The sequence below is a fragment of the Megalobrama amblycephala genome, linkage group LG4 (genome assembly GCF_018812025.1).
Source record: "Megalobrama amblycephala isolate DHTTF-2021 linkage group LG4, ASM1881202v1, whole genome shotgun sequence".
Taxonomy (NCBI): Eukaryota; Metazoa; Chordata; class Actinopteri; order Cypriniformes; family Xenocyprididae; genus Megalobrama; species Megalobrama amblycephala.
Genome location: NC_063047.1, coordinates 23,881,281 through 23,898,749, shown reverse-complemented (window position 1 = coordinate 23,898,749; position 17,469 = coordinate 23,881,281). Strand labels below are relative to the sequence as shown.

General features: G+C 37.6%; 2 protein-coding genes across 4 annotated transcripts; both read left to right on the top strand.

Moving 5' to 3' along the window:
• Positions 1 to 452: 452 nt before the first annotated feature.
• On the top strand, positions 453 to 6,607 carry glipr2 (GLI pathogenesis-related 2). Of its 3 annotated transcripts, none has more exons than XM_048188443.1 (13): positions 453 to 584; positions 1,832 to 1,858; positions 2,363 to 2,572; positions 2,945 to 3,022; positions 3,104 to 3,289; positions 3,521 to 3,637; positions 4,060 to 4,269; positions 4,468 to 4,545; positions 4,624 to 4,806; positions 4,983 to 5,105; positions 5,759 to 5,977; positions 6,066 to 6,143; positions 6,349 to 6,607. In XM_048188443.1, the coding sequence occupies exons 2-13, from the start codon at positions 1,852 to 1,854 to the stop codon at positions 6,507 to 6,509; spliced, it is 1,650 nt and encodes a 549-aa protein (XP_048044400.1). In that variant the 5' UTR covers positions 453 to 584; positions 1,832 to 1,851; the 3' UTR covers positions 6,510 to 6,607. The 3 variants fall into 3 exon arrangements, with proteins under 3 accessions (XP_048044400.1, XP_048044399.1, XP_048044401.1); XM_048188442.1 differs by having other exon boundaries at positions 4,057 to 4,269; XM_048188444.1 differs by having other exon boundaries at positions 4,057 to 4,269; positions 6,326 to 6,505.
• An 8,006-nt stretch (positions 6,608 to 14,613) lies between these two features.
• Positions 14,614 to 16,901, top strand: zgc:55461 (beta-tubulin family protein). Its single transcript, XM_048188441.1, has 4 exons — positions 14,614 to 14,796; positions 15,146 to 15,254; positions 15,345 to 15,455; positions 15,540 to 16,901. Exons 1-4 carry the CDS (start codon positions 14,740 to 14,742, stop codon positions 16,598 to 16,600), a joined length of 1,338 nt encoding a protein of 445 aa, XP_048044398.1. The 5' UTR covers positions 14,614 to 14,739; the 3' UTR covers positions 16,601 to 16,901.
• The last annotated feature ends 568 nt before the right edge of the window (positions 16,902 to 17,469 follow it).

Here is a 17,469-nt window from a genome sequence, read left to right as displayed (position 1 = left end):
GTGTTCTCCCATTTCCTAATAGCATTTAAATTAGTTTATGATGTGTGTGTGTGTGTGTGTGTGTGTGTGTGTGTGTGTGTACTTGTTTAACCTATATTGTGAGGACAAAATGTCCCCAAAAACATAGTAAAACCTCAAATGCTTGACATTATGGGGGCATTTGGTCAGGCCCTACAAGAAAAACAGCTTAGAAATCACACTAAAATGATGTTTGAATAAAAATGTAAAAATGCAGAAAGTTTTCTCTGAGAGTTATGTTTAGGGGTAAGGTTAAGGTTAGGGAATTGAAAAAAATGTCATTAGCTCAGTATAAACCAATTACGTCTATGGAGAGTCTATATAATGATAGAAAAACAAGTTTGTGTGCATGTGTGTGTGCATTTCAAAGGCAATTAAACCTGAAAATAGGGGTCTATGTGTACAGAAGTGCTCTTTCCTGGTCTAGGGGGCGTTTCATCACTTGACAGATATAAAGAACGTAGGTTTCAGAGCTAGTCACGAAGACAGAGAGAAGGAGAGAAAGAGAGGAAATAGACAGCATTTAACGAAAGACAAATTCTTGCCTTGGGGAGACTACAGGACAGGTACATTTTTTAATTTTTAATTGTGATTACCATTAGACAGTAAAAATAACCAATGTATAATCTATTTTCAAATAATCACAGATAAGACACTATTTTCTCTTTAAATGCATGCATCAAATAGTGTACTGCCTGATGCTTTAGTCACAGCAGAGGAAAAGAACTTGCATTATCAGGCATTTTGGTCTTAGACATCAATTGTGTTTGTCTTCAGTCAATCTTCAGTCTATGCAAATTCACTATAATGATGTCCTGTCAAACCTGTTTCACACTAATAAACAAACTACGCTTAGGATAATGAGTTAGACAGACAAATACAAACATGCTCATTGCTTTAAGGCATGTCGTTACATGTGGTTTTCAGTTACATTTAATTTTAATGCTGTCTGACTGATATGCAAATCACAACCCATATCATATTCTGCAGTTGAGTAGCTGTCCTGCAAGAAGTGTAATGTCCAAGTGTGTCACAAGAATAACCAGACTTGCAACAGTAACATTTTTGCTCTTTCACTGAGTGACTGAGCAGCACCATGGCAGTTTCCTGTCACATGTACACAAACACACACATGGACAAAAAAAAAAAAAAAAAACCAGAAATGAAACTGGTTAAATTCAGTCAAATGGAAAAACTAACTGGTCCACATTCCTGACTGTCTCTTAGGGTCACAATGTTAGTTAATTGTTTTAACACCAACAGAAGTGTATTATGAAATAGGTTAAAAGTATGAACGTGTCTGCCATTATGTATGACAAGCAAGAGCGAGGGAAACATTTACAGTCTACTGAATGAAGATACTGGTGCGATTATTAAGGAAAGCACACCATTCTGTTGCCGTTTAGCTGATGCAGTTGTCAATGCAAGCACTTCTCATTCAAATTCTACAAGAGTTACTTTTCAAGAAAATATATATACGGAATATAATAGATATAATATATCAAGAAAATATAAGGAAATCAATCTAAATGTAAATGAATATTACAGAAATCGAATATTGGTGCTCTTGTGATTGCTAAATCATTGTGGGAATGTGATGTCTCTTGGTTGTTTTTTTAAACACATTTTAATTAAACTATCTAGGAGGAGTCTAACTCAACACTAGTTTGCAAAGTGAACAGTGTAGACTCCATGTATTTAATTAGATTTAAATACATACCATTTCTATCTCTCATGCCCAGACACAATGGGAGTGGTTCAGATATTTTGTTGTCTGTGGTGTAACTGCTGTGTTCATTTGTTTGTTTTGCAGTCTCTCACATAGCTTTAAGAATGGCAGGTGAGTCTAGACAACTTTTTTCAGTTTTACAATTATAACTCGATCTCTCTGTTTTTGTTTTGCTCTCTCCTTTTTAATTAATTAATAAGTTTGTTTATTTATTTAACATTTTAGTAGCATTTATCAAGTTTTAACTTAAGTAGGCCTATTAGTTTTAACATTTACCCCCGGTTTCACAGACAAGGCTTAAGGCTAGTCCCAGACTAAAATGCATGTTTAACCAGGTTTAACATTGTATAACCGTTTATTTCAATTGTTTGATGGATTTGGATAAACTAAGGCCCGGTTTCACAGACAGGGCTTAGATCAAGCCAGGATTATATCTTAGTTCAAATAGGGTGTGTAAGTAGCTTTTATAAACGTGCCTTAGAAAAAAACTGGTATGCATCTTGAGACAAAACAATGGCATGGTATATTTTAAGATATGTCCGTGCAAGTTGTTTTCAGTATCACTTAGTTTCATTTTGTTTAAGCACACCATTAAACTGCGCTCTTCTCTACCAGGCAGCAGCTTTGAGTCCGAGTTCCTACAGGCTCACAATGCTTACCGCAGCCAGCACGGAGCCCCGCCTCTCACCGTAAACAAAAGCCTGTGCCGCTCCGCACAGGCATGGGCGGAGCATCTGCTGTCAATCAATACTCTCAAACACAGCAACAAGGACTACGGAGAAAATCTCTATTATGCTTGGAGTTCAGCTACCAAAAAACTCACAGGTCAGCTTTCTGATCTCAAAACCAGTCAATGAAAGTCAAATTCTTTTAAAAAGGTAATCAAACCTCCCATAAATGGTACCAGTCTATTTGACCAGGGCTGTGTTTCTCAAAAGCATCGTGAGCTGTCACCTGTCAGCCCGGGACAGTCATCCAGTCAGACAACTCTTGGTCAAAGTGGACTGCACTATAATTACATGCCATAGTAGGCATTTTGCAGTTGTCAAAACTTTGTAACTTCATTACAAGACACTAAACTGGAGAACATTTGTGTTGTCATTAGTATTACACAATGTGAACCAATCCAGTGTTTTGACATAGGCCTACTGCATGTGGAAACAATTACATACCTTTTTTTCCCTCTGCTTTCTGCAGGACGTGAGGCAGTGGAAAGCTGGTACAATGAAATTAAAGACTACAACTTTAGTAAACCGGGATTCTGCTCCAAAACAGGTGAATCCATCTGCAAACACACTGAGTGGTTAAATTTGCATTAGTCTCTTTTACAACACTGACTCCTGGTGGTTTCTCCAGGTCACTTCACACAGGTGGTGTGGAAGGACACAAAAGAGTTGGGAGTTGGACTGGCTACTGATGGGAAAGTAACTTTTGTAGTGGGTCAATACCTTCCAGCAGGAAACATCACAAATGTGGGTTATTTTGAAAGAAATGTCCTACCGGCAGGCTCCAAAGTAGACTTAAAGCCCACTGGTACAACAAGTGAGTACACTTTCTAGTGAATGGTTATTTCACAGTATCCAAGTGATGATATTTATGAAGATAATTTTGTTTCATATTTTTTCTATATCTTTAATATTACATTTTATAAATAATAATAATTATATTTTATTATTAACTTATTAATAAAATGTTACAGAGCACTTCAAGTATTAGATATAGTTGATGTTCATTACAGTAAAGTAAAGTTTTGATATATCTGGCAACATTTAGCTGACAAAGTGGGACCAATGCATGGTGCATCAAACAGAGTACCATCAGTTCCTCGCAGTACTGAAATATCACCATCAGGAGGCAGAGGAGATCTTCATGTGCCAACCACCTTAAAGGGTAAGTTAAGTGTGGTATAGCCTAGGTAAAGTATCTCAAAATCAATAGTTGGTTTCATCTACAGTATATGTTGTATAATGATGAATAAAGGGCCATTAAATGTATTTTGAATTGTGCAGCTTTTCTTCTCAGCACTATGCTGATGGTGTCTTCTTTGCACAAATGCATTGCAAACACACGGAGTAATGTTGTCATGGATTGTGGCTAAAATGCACCTTTTGGTGTATTTATCTGTCTAGCCATGATGCAAATGAAATATGATAGTCCACTCTTTGTACTGTTGTTTTGTGCACCGCAATGTATTTGGAAAAGAAAAACAAATGACTTTGAAATGTTAGAATGAAAAATTGTCTTTATCCTTTTAGTCAGCATGGGATGTTCTGTCTGTACATCAAATAACTCTTTATGTTTGTCTGTAGCAGACAGCAGCTTTGAGGCTGAGTTCCTACAGGCTCACAATGCATACCGCAAACATCATGGAGCCCCGCCCCTCACCATAAACAAAAACCTGTGCCGCTCCTCACAGGAGTGGGCCAAACACCTGCTGTCGATCAAGACCCTCAAGCATAGTAATGGAGATTATGGAGAAAATGTATATTACGCTTGGAGCTCAGCTGACAAAAAACTTACAGGTCAGAGTTTAGTAGCTACTTTGTCTGCAACATTTGCTAATGTTTCTCTTGCACACTTTCCAGTCAGGCATCTTAGATGTTAAGTCTTTATGTAAAATTGGAAGCTTGGGTTATTTATTTTGAAGCAAACATTATTTCACTACCGGTTGTGTGACTTTTTTGCACGTTTTACAAATCACATGTTTGTAATTTCTACAGGACGTGAGGCAGTGGAAAGCTGGTACAGTGAGATTAAAGACTACAACTTCAGCAGGCCTGGATTCTCCTCCAAAACAGGTGAATCCATCTGTAAACATTCTGGGGTGGTTAGACATTTGCTCTAGTCTCTGTTCTGACATCTGTTGGTTTCTCTAGGTCACTTCACACAGGTGGTGTGGAAGGACACAAAGGAGTTGGGAGTTGGACTGGCCACTGATGGGAACACAACTTTTGTGGTGGGTCAGTACCTCCCAGCGGGAAACATCAGCAATGCTGGATATTTTGAAAGAAATGTCCTACCGGCAGGTTCCAAAGTAGACTTCAAATCCACCCCATCTGGTGAGTCTGATAAGCCTACATGTGCAGAGATATAAAACTGAATATACTTTTTTGATTATTGTACAAAGTAGATTGAAAGTGTGACTATGTACAATTTGTGACTATTTGTAATATATATATATAACTCTTATTGTATAAAATTCACAGAAAGTTTTAAACATTTATTTGGTGTTCAGCTGACAGAGTTGGACAAGCACTTGGCGCTCTCAGCATCAAGTCAAACCAATTGCCTTCATCATCTCACAGTTCTGTACCAGCACCATGTAAGAGTCAGTCTCCACAGAGCAGCAGCTCAGAAGGTAAGCAATGAGAACATGAATGCCTCAAGAAACTATGGAGGCCCATTTTCTGCCGCATCAGAAAATAAAGCATGCTTTGATAAATCACAGATGTGACATAAAATTCAAAATTATGCCAAATGTGGAAATTATGAGTCATTCATTATGAGATTTTTTTTTTAACATTTTATCTTATAATTTCAATTTATGTCATAATTATGATGTACCAAGCCGAAGTTACGTTTTTTCTGTCCCTTATGTAGCAGAAATGGACTTTCATAAGAAAATTTTGTAGGAGGTTTTGCATCTATTTGACATCAGTTGAATAAATGCATAATAAATGCTTCCTTTCAGTTAAAGGAATTTTAATTAGTCTTTGCCAACATGTCCTTACTCAAAAACTATTAGTTGTTTTAATGATTAGTTACCAGTAATTGGTCATTAGTTTGAGAAGATCAGCTCCCACAGAGACTGCTTTGTGGAACACTTGCAATTAAAACATGAAGACACACAGTCAGGTCCATTTTTTCATTTTACAGCACCATTTGATGTATAAGCATGTACACAGACTTATTTGAAATCATGTAAAAAGTGACGTTAAAAGACCAAAGCCTTAGTTTCAACTGAAAAGTCTTTAAAGTCTATTAACAGCTCTTTCTTTTTCTGTGATGAAGGTGAGATCTTGTCACAGTTTCGTCAGTCTCTGCTTGAAGCTCAAAATGATTACCGACGGCAACACGGGGCACGGCCTCTCTCGCTGTGCCCCATCCTCACTAAAGAGGCTCAGGATTGGGCAACACATCTGATTAGCATTAACGCCCTGAAGAACAGCGGCAAAGGTCACGGAGAGACTATGTCTTACAAATGGACATCCAACATGGTGCCTCCAACAGGTAAATTGGTTATTCTCCCTAAATGGGTCTGTTTAAGACCTATAGCACACCAGTTAAAATAGAAAAACTCATATTTTTTTAACTGTAGGAAAAGAGGTTGCTGAATCATGGTACAAGGAAAATGTGAAGTACAACTTTGCAACCCCTGGCTTTCAGAATGGAACTGGTAGGCTATTCATTTTGCACTCATATCAGCTGAAGAGTTTAAATGGTCAAAGCTGTAAAATAAAATAGCAAATATTGATTCAATATGTATATGTTAGTGTTAAATTACGTATGTCAACGACAATATAAATCACAAACCATAACTGAATATTTACACCAGAAAAAAACCTCATATCTGCACAGGTAACAACTTCATATCTGCACAGGTAACTTCACCCAGATGATCTGGAGGTCTACAGACCAGGTTGGGATCGGCCTGGGATCAGATGGAAAAGGCAAGTTCATCACTGTGGCCTTTTACAAACCTCCTGGCAACGTCACCAACCCTGGCTACTTCCAGGATAATGTCAAACCTGCTGGGAGGTGATCTGCTGAAGAAGAAACGTTAAAAAGGTTTTATCCATTTTAGTAATGAACAGAAATAATAGTAATAATCATAATAATAAAAAAAACAGAATGTTGAAATTTATCCAAGTTCATATGTAAACAGAAAGTCATCAGAATTGCATACAAAAACATTAGTTCACAATCATCAGCTGCACCTTTGACAAAATACTTGTTTTAAAGGATTAGTTCACTTTAAAATGAAAATTACGCTAAGATTTACTCAGCCTCAAGCCATCCTAGGTGTATATGACTTTCTTCTTTCTGATGAACACAATCGGAGTTAAATTTAATAAATATCCTTGCCTGCGTCCAAGCTCTATAATGGCAGTGAACAGGACCAACGAGTTTGAAGCTCAAGAAAGTGCATCCATCCATCATAAACGTTCTCCACACGAGGGTTAATAAAGTACTTCTGAAGCGAAGCGATTCATTTGTGTAAGAAAAATATCCATGTTTAACAAGTTATAAAGTAAAATATCTAGCTTCTAGCGTATTCAACTTCAACAAAGAAAGTGTAACGCCTACCTCCTACGCCTTCCGTATTCAACTTAAGAAAAAAGAGATGTCAGTTAAGGCGGAAGCTAGATATTTTACTTTATAACTTGTTAAATATGGATATTTTTCTTTTACAAATGCATTGCTTTGCTTCAGAAGGACTTTATTAACCCCTGTGTGCAGTATGTAAGGCGGAAGCTAGATATTTTACTTTATAACTTGTTAAATATGGATATTTTTCTTTTACAAATGCATTGCTTTGCTTCAGAAGGACTTTATTAACCCCTGTGTGCAGTATGTTTATAATGGATGGTTGCATTTTCTTGAGCTTCAAACGTGTTGGTCCCGTCCCGTTCACTGCCATTATAAATCTTGGACGCATCAGGATATTTATTAATATAACTCCGACTGTGTTCATTAGAAAGAAGAAAGTCATATACACCTAGGATGGCTTGAGAGTGAGTAAATCTTGGGGTAATTTTCATTTTAAAGTGAACTAATCCTTTAATGGTTCTGGTTTATATGTATATAATTTCTCATTCTTTGCTGAGGTGGTATCCACTCCACTGTAATAAGAGATAGTGTTATTGAATGGTACAAGTATTTTTAAATGGGAAATTACTTATAAAGTATTGAAAGATGGTATTAATTCTACTAAAAAATCAACATATTTTTGACTAAAAATACATCATTAAATTAATGCAAATGTTCTGTCCATGTAGTTATTTATCTTAAATGCTGTCTATGGTGTGACTGATAATCATGACCTCTATATCAGTGACAAAAATATTTTTATAAACAACAATTTAATATTATATATTTTTATATCTTAAACTTCCGCTTTCGTCCAATATATATATAACGCTACTTAAAATATTATATATTTTTATATCTTAAACTTCCGCTTTAGTCCAATATATAACGCTACTGAAGAGAATCTTTTACCTATTCCCCAAACACATTTACATAAATTGCATTCTCATACACAAATCATTTATATTTTGCATCTAGATGTGAACACTTTTCTTGCACAGCCCCAGAGAACTTGGATAGGTATGCAAAACTGAATTGTCAAGGTGTCATGTTGCATGAACATCTCATCACATTGTGTTGCTGGAGAAACATGAGATGCTTTTATCTTCATTTATAGATGCCCTCCTTCATGAATAACATAAAGGTCAAACATTTGTCTGATAAACTGAAACCTATATACATTTACTATGGTTGAGGTTTTGTTTAAATACAGCACATGTTGGTCAAACTGTCTTATCAATAATATAATTAGCATTTATGGTAAAAGTATGATTTTAAAACTTAAATAAGAATATTGCAATGCAAAACAGGAGTATGCAAAAGAGCATCAAGTGACCAACATTATGTAAGGCTGCATTTGAGGACTTATTCAGGTCAATACATTTGTTAATAAAATTTGACTTGAATGTGTTTTTGAGTCTGTCCTAACTGCAACAAGCATATAAACATATACTAATCTAAATTTCTATAAGTACTTAAGTTTTTCTTTTCCTTCTTTGTGTCTTTTAGAGAGGCATCTATGACAACACAACACACGATGGGTGTTTTTTTTGTTGTTTGTTGTTTTTTTTGCTTTCTTATCACATAAGACTACATACTATTTACATGTTCAATAGTCTACAAAGAGAAAAAAATGCATTGTTTTGAGTTTCCTTGGCCATGAATGTACAGTACATACAGTTGCCCCTGTTTCACTGAATGAGGCTTCAGTGGGGACAGTTTCTATGGCATTACTGCTGCCGTTTCTATAGAGCTGTTTTCTGTTGTGCTGGAGGGGAATGTCTTCCAGCCAGGTTATCTTTCCTCCTAGGGATCACCAGCAACAGCAAGGAAATGAAAACAGGGTCAAGCTTTGCCAAAATAACCTGTAAACCTGAGTGTCTGGTACACAAGACTAAAAATATTTTTCTATTGTGTCTAGTCAACTTAAACTAAAGAAGGTGAAATCACAGTGATTCAGGTCTAAAAGCTGCAGGGAGATATTCACCCTGATGTCCCACTTTGCTTATTCAAAGTTACTGCCAGGCTTTTTTGTTCAGTTTAAAAAGAGGTGTGTGTGTGTGTGTGTGTGTGTGTGTGTGTGTGTGTGTGTGTGTGTGTGTGTGTGTGTGTGTGTGTGTGTGTGTGTGTGTGTGTGTGTGTGTGTGTGTGTGTGTGTGCACAAGGCAGCTGCTGCAGTGTTGTTACACAATGAATGTTAATCAATAATGCAGTGCATAGTTTTGCCTTACACCTCTGCTTACACACACACACACACACACACACAGACAACCTCTCAGGTTCAAACTTTCCCAATCCCTGAGGGAGTACCTCAATCACACATTAGTGCCCTAGTTTCGATGAGCCTTACTGCATAGTGAGCAAACACACATTAATATCAAATAATAACTACTAATATCTTGGAAACCTATACACTACCTTTCACAATTTTGAGGGCTGGTAAGGCCCTATTTTAATATATTTTAAAATGTAATTTATTCCTGTGATGGCAAATCCATATATATATATATATATATATATATATACAGATGCCTCATTAGCAGCTGTATCTCTGGGCTGCTATATGTAAGCCGTCCACCATAATGGAACAGTCAAAGGTGGTCCGTGAACATTCGAGAGCAAGTTGACTGAGCATCTGCAACCATAGTTAGATACATGTATGAATATATATGAATATCTATATATACAATAGACTTCAGCAGATGATTTTGCTAAATACAATGCAAGGTGAAGGTATCAGCTAAAACATTAAAAAGTTACCATAGTGAAAGTAAACACATTAAAAAGTACCATAGTAAAAACCTGTAATATTCACTTACACATAACTCAATTTAATACTGAGTTACACAACACATTTTATATACATATGAAAACACAAACCAACACATTCTCACCTGGGAAAGGTCATGGCATTTCTTCGGGAATTAAAATATCGGTCGTTTCACAACCAGAAATGTTGTGGCAACATTGATTACTGTGAGTGAAGACACTCTGACCATTCCAAGATGGCGGGCAAGCTGAAGTGAGTGGTCGAATGTTGCATCTAAGTATACTTATCTAAGCTGAATTTTCAGCAGCCATTTTCCAAAATTCAGTGTCACATGACCCTTCAGAAATTATTTTAATATGGTGATTTGGTATTTCTTCTTATTATTATTATTACAGCTGAATTTTTTTTATACCTGTTTTTCATGATTCTTTGATAAAACTTTTTAACAGTTGTATTGAGGGTATTGTGTTTAGTAATTGATAGTGCTGCTTAGTTGAGCCAACAGTCATATAGTTGTATCATATAATACAGTATTTAGCCCAATCAGTGTTATGTACGAAGGCTTAAGTAAACTGTCCAGTTACATGTCATACAATCTTGTGTCCTTTGGTCTAATAACATGATTTGGCCTTTTTTGTGGTCTGACAAAATGCTGATAAGTAGACTTGATTAATATAATACAAATGTTATATGTTAAACATCAATAACATAATGCCTCATAAGTCCTGCTGTGGAAAATCATTCTGCCTTCATCATTAATCATATTTCATTTTGTGTCTGCTCAGCCTATGTGTGCTTCTGCCATAGCACACATGACCTGGATCCCCTCTATAAGGATGTATGACACCTCTCATACTCATAAATAATGAATCGATGTTGTGCATCCCACTGGTGCTGAGACAGCTGCTTGAGGGATGGCAGCACAATATTGGCCTACACAAATACTTGGTTGTATTGGACATTTGCATCAGCAAGAAACAATTTACAGTCTAATTGGGTATTTATTCTTTTTAGCATTTATATTTATGAGTGTGTGTGTTTCTGTCTGTGCCTGTGTATATTGACAAGTTTGTTTTGATTTAAATAAAGAGGTACTGAAACAGGGTCAAAGATATCCATTTCAAAGCAGCTATTTTCTCATGCTCTCATTCAGTTGTTATTTTAATCAACAGCCATAGATCATTATCAGAATGGTCTCTTAGAAAAGATGCATATCTTAAACAATGAGCAGGTTAGGATGTGGACAGTGTTGCTTGCACTACAGAAAAATAGGCTAATCGTTACTAATTTTTGGTGAATCATTTGTATGAATTTGTACAACTCCATTCATATATTTTCATACAATGCATGTGCTTTCACTCCACTGACAGCCCATAAAATCAAACATGAACATGGTTAATATTAACATGAATTACAACAATATGCAAAACCATTAACATAACAGTCTGAAAAGGAAAATGGACCCTTCTGGTTTCTAAATGTTGGCCGCAGATGTTTAGTTGTAAAGTGCATGTCTTTATAAGCAACTCCCCCAGCCTTAAACTTAAAGACTTAAAATGCCAGCAAATCTTAATGCAGCTTCCTTCAGTTAATTCCTTATTTTCCTCCATATGAATTTGAGCTGGTAGGGCAGGCTATGCCTCAATTTAAATGGATACTTCACCCAAAAATGAAAATTCTGCCATCATTTACTCACCCCCAAGTTGTTCCAAAGTGTATAGAGTGGTGCAGGTATGACGTCACTTTATACATGGGTTTCAAAGACGTCACTTCCGCTATGCCCGCCGCCATATTTGGGACCGGTCACAGCTGCGCGCCCTGTTAAAGTCTATGGTGACAGCAGCTACAACTACCAGAGGAAGGCCAACAAAATGCTCTCAGAAAGTTCACAACAAGTTTACAATATATCTGGGATATGTGGTGCTGTTAGCCGTTTCAACAGTCGTCAGAACTACAAATTTATTTGATTTATTTGAAAATATTGTGAATTCTAGTTGCTGTGTTTCGGCGTGTTGTTACAGGATGAACAAATTCACGACACCAGCTGACTACATTACTTAGTTCAAGTACATGCGTGCATGATTTTGTGCAAATATAAGTTGTAATTTTACGTCTATCTTGTATAAATATATATGAATTACCCTATATAGGATGTGTCCCGTTGAGTAAATTAACCTTAGCAAAGCGCTTCAGTTTACCGGTGTTCATTCAGCGCGTGTAGCTCAAATAATAATACTGTTATCAAAATGAGATGATTTGAGAAAAAAAATCATGATCCTTATTATTAATCAAACTATGTGTTGATGAAAATAATACTAGAACAATATAAGAGCTAGGTATTAAAAATAATGCATTAATTTTCTAAAAGAAATATTAAAGTTTTAATATTACTGTGTAACGTAAAACATTTTAATGACTTAATCATTGCTGTTTGAGCTGCGCACGCTGAAGCTGAAGAGAATAAAAAAAAAACCATAAACTGAAAGTTAATTAACTCAACGGAACACATCCTATATAAAATAATCCAGATATTAATACAAAATAAAAATAATATTACAACTATTTGCACAAAATCACGTACAGATGAACTTGAAGTAACGTCATTGAAACACCGAAACACAGCAAATAAGCCCAAATAATTCACAACGTTATTTTACAAGTAGCCTATATACGATTATAATATCATGTATAAGAAGAAGACAGTCCCAATCATATTAATGTTGTCTTACTTTTTGAGTGCTCGCGCTGAAGCTATAGATGATCATCAGCTCTGTGGGTTATTTACCTCAACGAAACACATCCTTTATGAGAATAATCAGATATAGCTACTTAATAAAATTATTACAAGTTTTACCTGCACAAAATGACGCGAATGCACAAGTGAAGTTTGAACAAGTTATGTAATCAATGTTTAACTCAGTCGACGCGCTCTTACCACAACAACACGCTGAAACAACAACACAGAGAATTCACAACATTTTATTACAGTCGTGTTTTCGTTATAATGTTATGTAAATTACAGTCCCAGCACAGCAGTTATTAATGTTGTGCATTGCTGTTTGGCTGCCAGTGGTGTGGTCCCTTCTGAATGAAGCCAATAATTCTGCCGATCTAACTCCTTTGGGATCAAATAAATTTGTAGTTCTGACGTCTGTTGAAACGGCTAACAGCACCAGATATCCCAGATATATTGTAAACTTGTTGTGAACCTTCTGAGAGCGTTTCTTTGGCCTTCCTCTGGTAGTTGTAGCTGCTGTCACCATAGACTTTAACAGGGCGCGCAGCTGTGACCGGTCCCAAATATGGCGGCGATAGAATACAGTGACGTCACATGAAACCCATCTATAGGCCAACCCGGAAGTTAGCGGCGCACGTGTTCCCTCAATCGAAAGCCTATTTTTTTTTTCCCTGAGACTTTTGGAAAATAGCAATAAATAAGCTCTGTGTTTAACAAAGGGTTATGATACTTACACGTTTTGTCCATCAAGATAATTTTCACAGATGAACATAACTTTTATGAAGTTTGAAGCCTAAATGTAGTCGCCAGAAGTAAAAAGCTAAAGGTAGGCTATAAACGAACTACACCACGGTCGCTCGATTTCAACGTCACCATCACTAAGCTTCCGACAACTCTTTCAGTTTTTATCTAAAAACATTTTCCAAGTACATTTGAGTTAGATTAGTTTATAAGAGTACAATTCTAAGCATAATGAGGCTGTAAAGCAGACTGAGCTTACCTTCTCAGAGTGATGACGATTAATGTCCCCGACTGCCTGTGTAGTCCCATTTAGCCACTTGTTAGCAACCGCCTTTTTCAAGACACATAACAAGTGGGGTAATACTGATGCATTTAATGTTGTAGAATAAAACGTGAAACTGTCTTGAGCTTGCGTTCACCACAGACCTAATTTCAGCAATTTAACCAAAATCCCATTAAAAAAACCCATTGACTTTGTGGCGATGGAACCAGAAGTGCTAAAATGCTAACTCACTTCCGCATTTTGGCCTACAAAGTGATGTCATAACTGCACCACTTATTATTTTTTTCCTCTGCTGAACACAAAAGAAGATATTTTTAAAGGGTAACCAAGCACAGGTTTGGAACAACTCGAAGGTGTGAGTAAATGACGGCAGAATTTTCATTTTTGGGCGAACTATCCCTTTAACAATAACTAAATGTCAAACTGATATTTTTTTATATGTATATATAATTATTATTTTTCAGGATAGTGATGTAAAGCATACCTATTCTACAATAAATAAGGTCAAGAAACAAATTAACTGGAAGGGGTTTTGTAGCCTATTTTTAAACATTAATGAATTTATAAAGGCTTGACTTTATGCACAGTCAAGCCACCTTGTAAGAAGTTCATTTGCCACGTAAGTAAATGTGCATTATAATCAATGTTCAAATGATTTCGCTTTATGCTGTTGTAAAATGATACTTTTGAAAATTAAATCCTATAATAATTCCTGTCAAGTGCGATCAACTCCTAGGCAGAAGTTAACAAGTCCAAACATGCAATGCGCTGTTTGGTGTGGGTAGGTGTGCTTGGTAACACGATTCTCAATGAAAAAACTATTCTATTCAACATAAAAGGGTCTCCGGTTACCACCAATACAAAACGGTTTCTGTGTGAGCCGCGTTGTAACCATTGGCAACAGATTACAACATCTCTAATCCAATCAAAAGCAGAAGCTCAGTGAGAGCTCGTGTTCCGCAGCCAATCAAAAGCGGGCAACTAATGATTGACGTCTCGTTCATCCACCTGTGTTTGAAAGCGAAGGTTGGCGTTATTTAAAACTGAAAACCGTTCGCTGTGCTTTGCAGAGTGTCGACGACGCGCGGTCGAAGAAAGTTCGCTACATTTGTTTTTGAATAAAAAAGTGCTTTTTTCCATAGCGATTCAACATGAGGGAAATTGTTCACCTACAAGCTGGTCAATGTGGAAACCAAATCGGTGCCAAAGTGAGTAAGGGTATTGATAACGAAATTAGACCAATCCAGGCTAGTTGCGAGGGACATGGTTTAACGTCATATGTTTTCTAATTATGTGTTCAACTAATTATACCTGACAATTTTTATTTAACTGTGCTTTTCTAGAGGAAAATAACAGGATAAAATCAGTAACTAGCGATCTAATTCGTTATAGTTTGGGGGTTTTTTTCCTCTAAAGCCCTGTTTGTAGTTTAGCAAGTTGCCATGACAACACTTAAAAAGAGACCGTTAAAAAGGATTTTTGAAGACTTGCGATCTCACGCTTACATTTAAGGTGTTAAAGTTATTAATATTAACCACTTTTCTTCTGTGTGGTAAGTTTTGGGAGGTGATTAGTGATGAGCACGGAATCGACCCGACAGGAACTTACCATGGAGACAGTGATCTGCAGTTGGAGCGGATTAATGTGTACTACAATGAAGCCACTGGTCAGTTTACATTTGCAATATAATAAAACGCATCAAGTGCAATGCAAGAATTCTTAATTAAGAGTGTAAATGTGTGCTTTACTATGACAGGTGGAAAGTATGTACCTCGTGCTGTTCTTGTCGACCTGGAGCCTGGAACCATGGATTCGGTGAGATCTGGACCTTTTGGACAGGTCTTCCGACCAGATAACTTTGTCTTTGGTAAGCCTGTAAATGCAATTTCTCTGAATGTTAAATTTTGAACAAAATGAGCCTTGTATAATCTGTAACTCGTTTCAATCATAGGTCAGAGTGGTGCCGGAAACAACTGGGCCAAGGGTCACTACACAGAAGGTGCTGAGCTTGTAGACTCAGTTCTTGATGTGGTCCGTAAGGAGGCGGAAAGCTGCGACTGCCTGCAAGGCTTCCAGCTCACCCACTCCCTTGGAGGAGGCACCGGGTCAGGCATGGGCACGCTCCTCATCAGCAAAATCCGTGAGGAGTATCCAGACCGCATCATGAACACCTTCAGCGTGGTGCCCTCACCCAAAGTCTCAGACACTGTTGTAGAGCCTTACAACGCCACACTGTCCGTCCATCAACTGGTGGAGAACACCGATGAAACCTATTGCATCGACAACGAGGCGCTGTATGACATTTGCTTCCGTACGCTCAAACTCACTACGCCCACCTACGGTGACCTCAACCACCTTGTGTCCGCCACAATGAGCGGGGTCACGACCTGCCTGCGCTTTCCCGGCCAACTCAATGCTGACCTCCGTAAACTGGCCGTCAATATGGTGCCTTTCCCCCGTCTGCATTTCTTCATGCCAGGCTTTGCCCCCCTCACCAGCAGGGGGAGTCAGCAATACCGGGCTCTTACGGTTCCTGAGCTCACACAGCAGATGTTCGATGCCAAAAACATGATGGCTGCATGTGACCCCCGCCATGGTCGTTATCTCACCGTGGCCGCCGTTTTCCGAGGCCGCATGTCTATGAAGGAAGTGGATGAGCAGATGCTGAATGTCCAGAACAAGAACAGCAGCTATTTCGTGGAGTGGATCCCCAACAATGTCAAGACCGCCGTGTGCGACATCCCGCCTCGCGGTCTCAAAATGGCAGCCACTTTCATCGGCAACAGCACCGCCATCCAGGAGCTGTTCAAGCGCATCTCTGAGCAGTTCACCGCCATGTTCAGGCGCAAGGCCTTCCTGCATTGGTACACAGGTGAGGGGATGGATGAGATGGAGTTCACGGAGGCCGAGAGCAACATGAATGACTTGGTGTCAGAGTACCAGCAGTACCAAGATGCCACTGCAGAAGAGGAGGGAGAGTTTGAGGAAGAGGGAGAGGAGGAGCTTGCATAAAGAGTTGACCATTCAAGTTCTTGTTCACTGTTGTTCCGTTTCCTTATTCATTAGTTTGTCTTTTTGTTCTGATCTCTTTTCTTCCCAAGCAGTTTCACAAGCAACTCAATGTTTCTGCAATGTCTAATAAATCTCTGAATTTGATAGCAGTCTACTGGGGTGTGTTGTCTATCAGATGTGTTAAAGTGAATTGTAGATGAAGCTCTGTTCAATTTTGCTTTACTAATGTTGTATTGGTTACCATTCATTTATTGTATAACACTACAGAATATAGAAAAATAAAATGTCAAGTTAGGAGTAAGACTAGGTGTTTGTTTTTTTTAAATGACAAAAACATTCAATTTTAATGCTTAAAGTGACTAGTGCAAACTAGAAAGCCATGTTGTGTTCAGATCATTCAATGGTAAAGACCGCCATCTAGCGTTTAAAATGAGACCACACACATACTTGAGATATAGTATTGCTAGATTTCAAAGTGTTTTGTAAGTTTGTGTTCAGGTAAGAAAATGTATGCCTCCACCGCCGGTTTCACAGACAAGGCTTAAATAGTCCCAGACTAGAATGTATGTTTGAGCTCTTTTAAGTGAAAGCAACTTGTGCTGACATATTTTAAAATAAGCCTGTGCAGTTATTTTGTCTCAAGATGCACACTATTAATATGTTGTTGTTTTTTTTCTAAGGAACATTTATAAAAGCTACTTAAATGTACTAATTGAACTAAGGCCTAAACCTGGCTTAATCTAAGCCCTGTCTGTGAAACCAGGCCCATAAGTACACGGGCAGGCTAATCCTTGACTTTGGCATTGCTAGTGCCACTGTTTTAGCTACAAAGATGAATATAGAAAGCTTCAGAATGCAAATATCCTCCT

What these genes read in the sequence shown, in the direction of transcription:
- glipr2 (XM_048188442.1), top strand. An exon ending in AGCTACCAAAAAACTCACAG is followed by an intron (nt 2,573 to 2,944) that starts GTCAGCTTTCTG and finishes TGCTTTCTGCAG; the next exon opens with GACGTGAGGCAGTGGAAAGC. An exon ending in ACAGAGCAGCAGCTCAGAAG is followed by an intron (nt 5,106 to 5,758) that starts GTAAGCAATGAG and finishes TCTGTGATGAAG; the next exon opens with GTGAGATCTTGTCACAGTTT.
- zgc:55461 (XM_048188441.1), top strand. Translation starts at nt 14,740, where the DNA reads ATGAGGGAAATTGTTCACCTACAAGCTGGTCAATGTGGAAACCAAATC. An exon ending in GTACTACAATGAAGCCACTG is followed by an intron (nt 15,255 to 15,344) that starts GTCAGTTTACAT and finishes TTACTATGACAG; the next exon opens with GTGGAAAGTATGTACCTCGT. An exon ending in ACCAGATAACTTTGTCTTTG is followed by an intron (nt 15,456 to 15,539) that starts GTAAGCCTGTAA and finishes TTTCAATCATAG; the next exon opens with GTCAGAGTGGTGCCGGAAAC.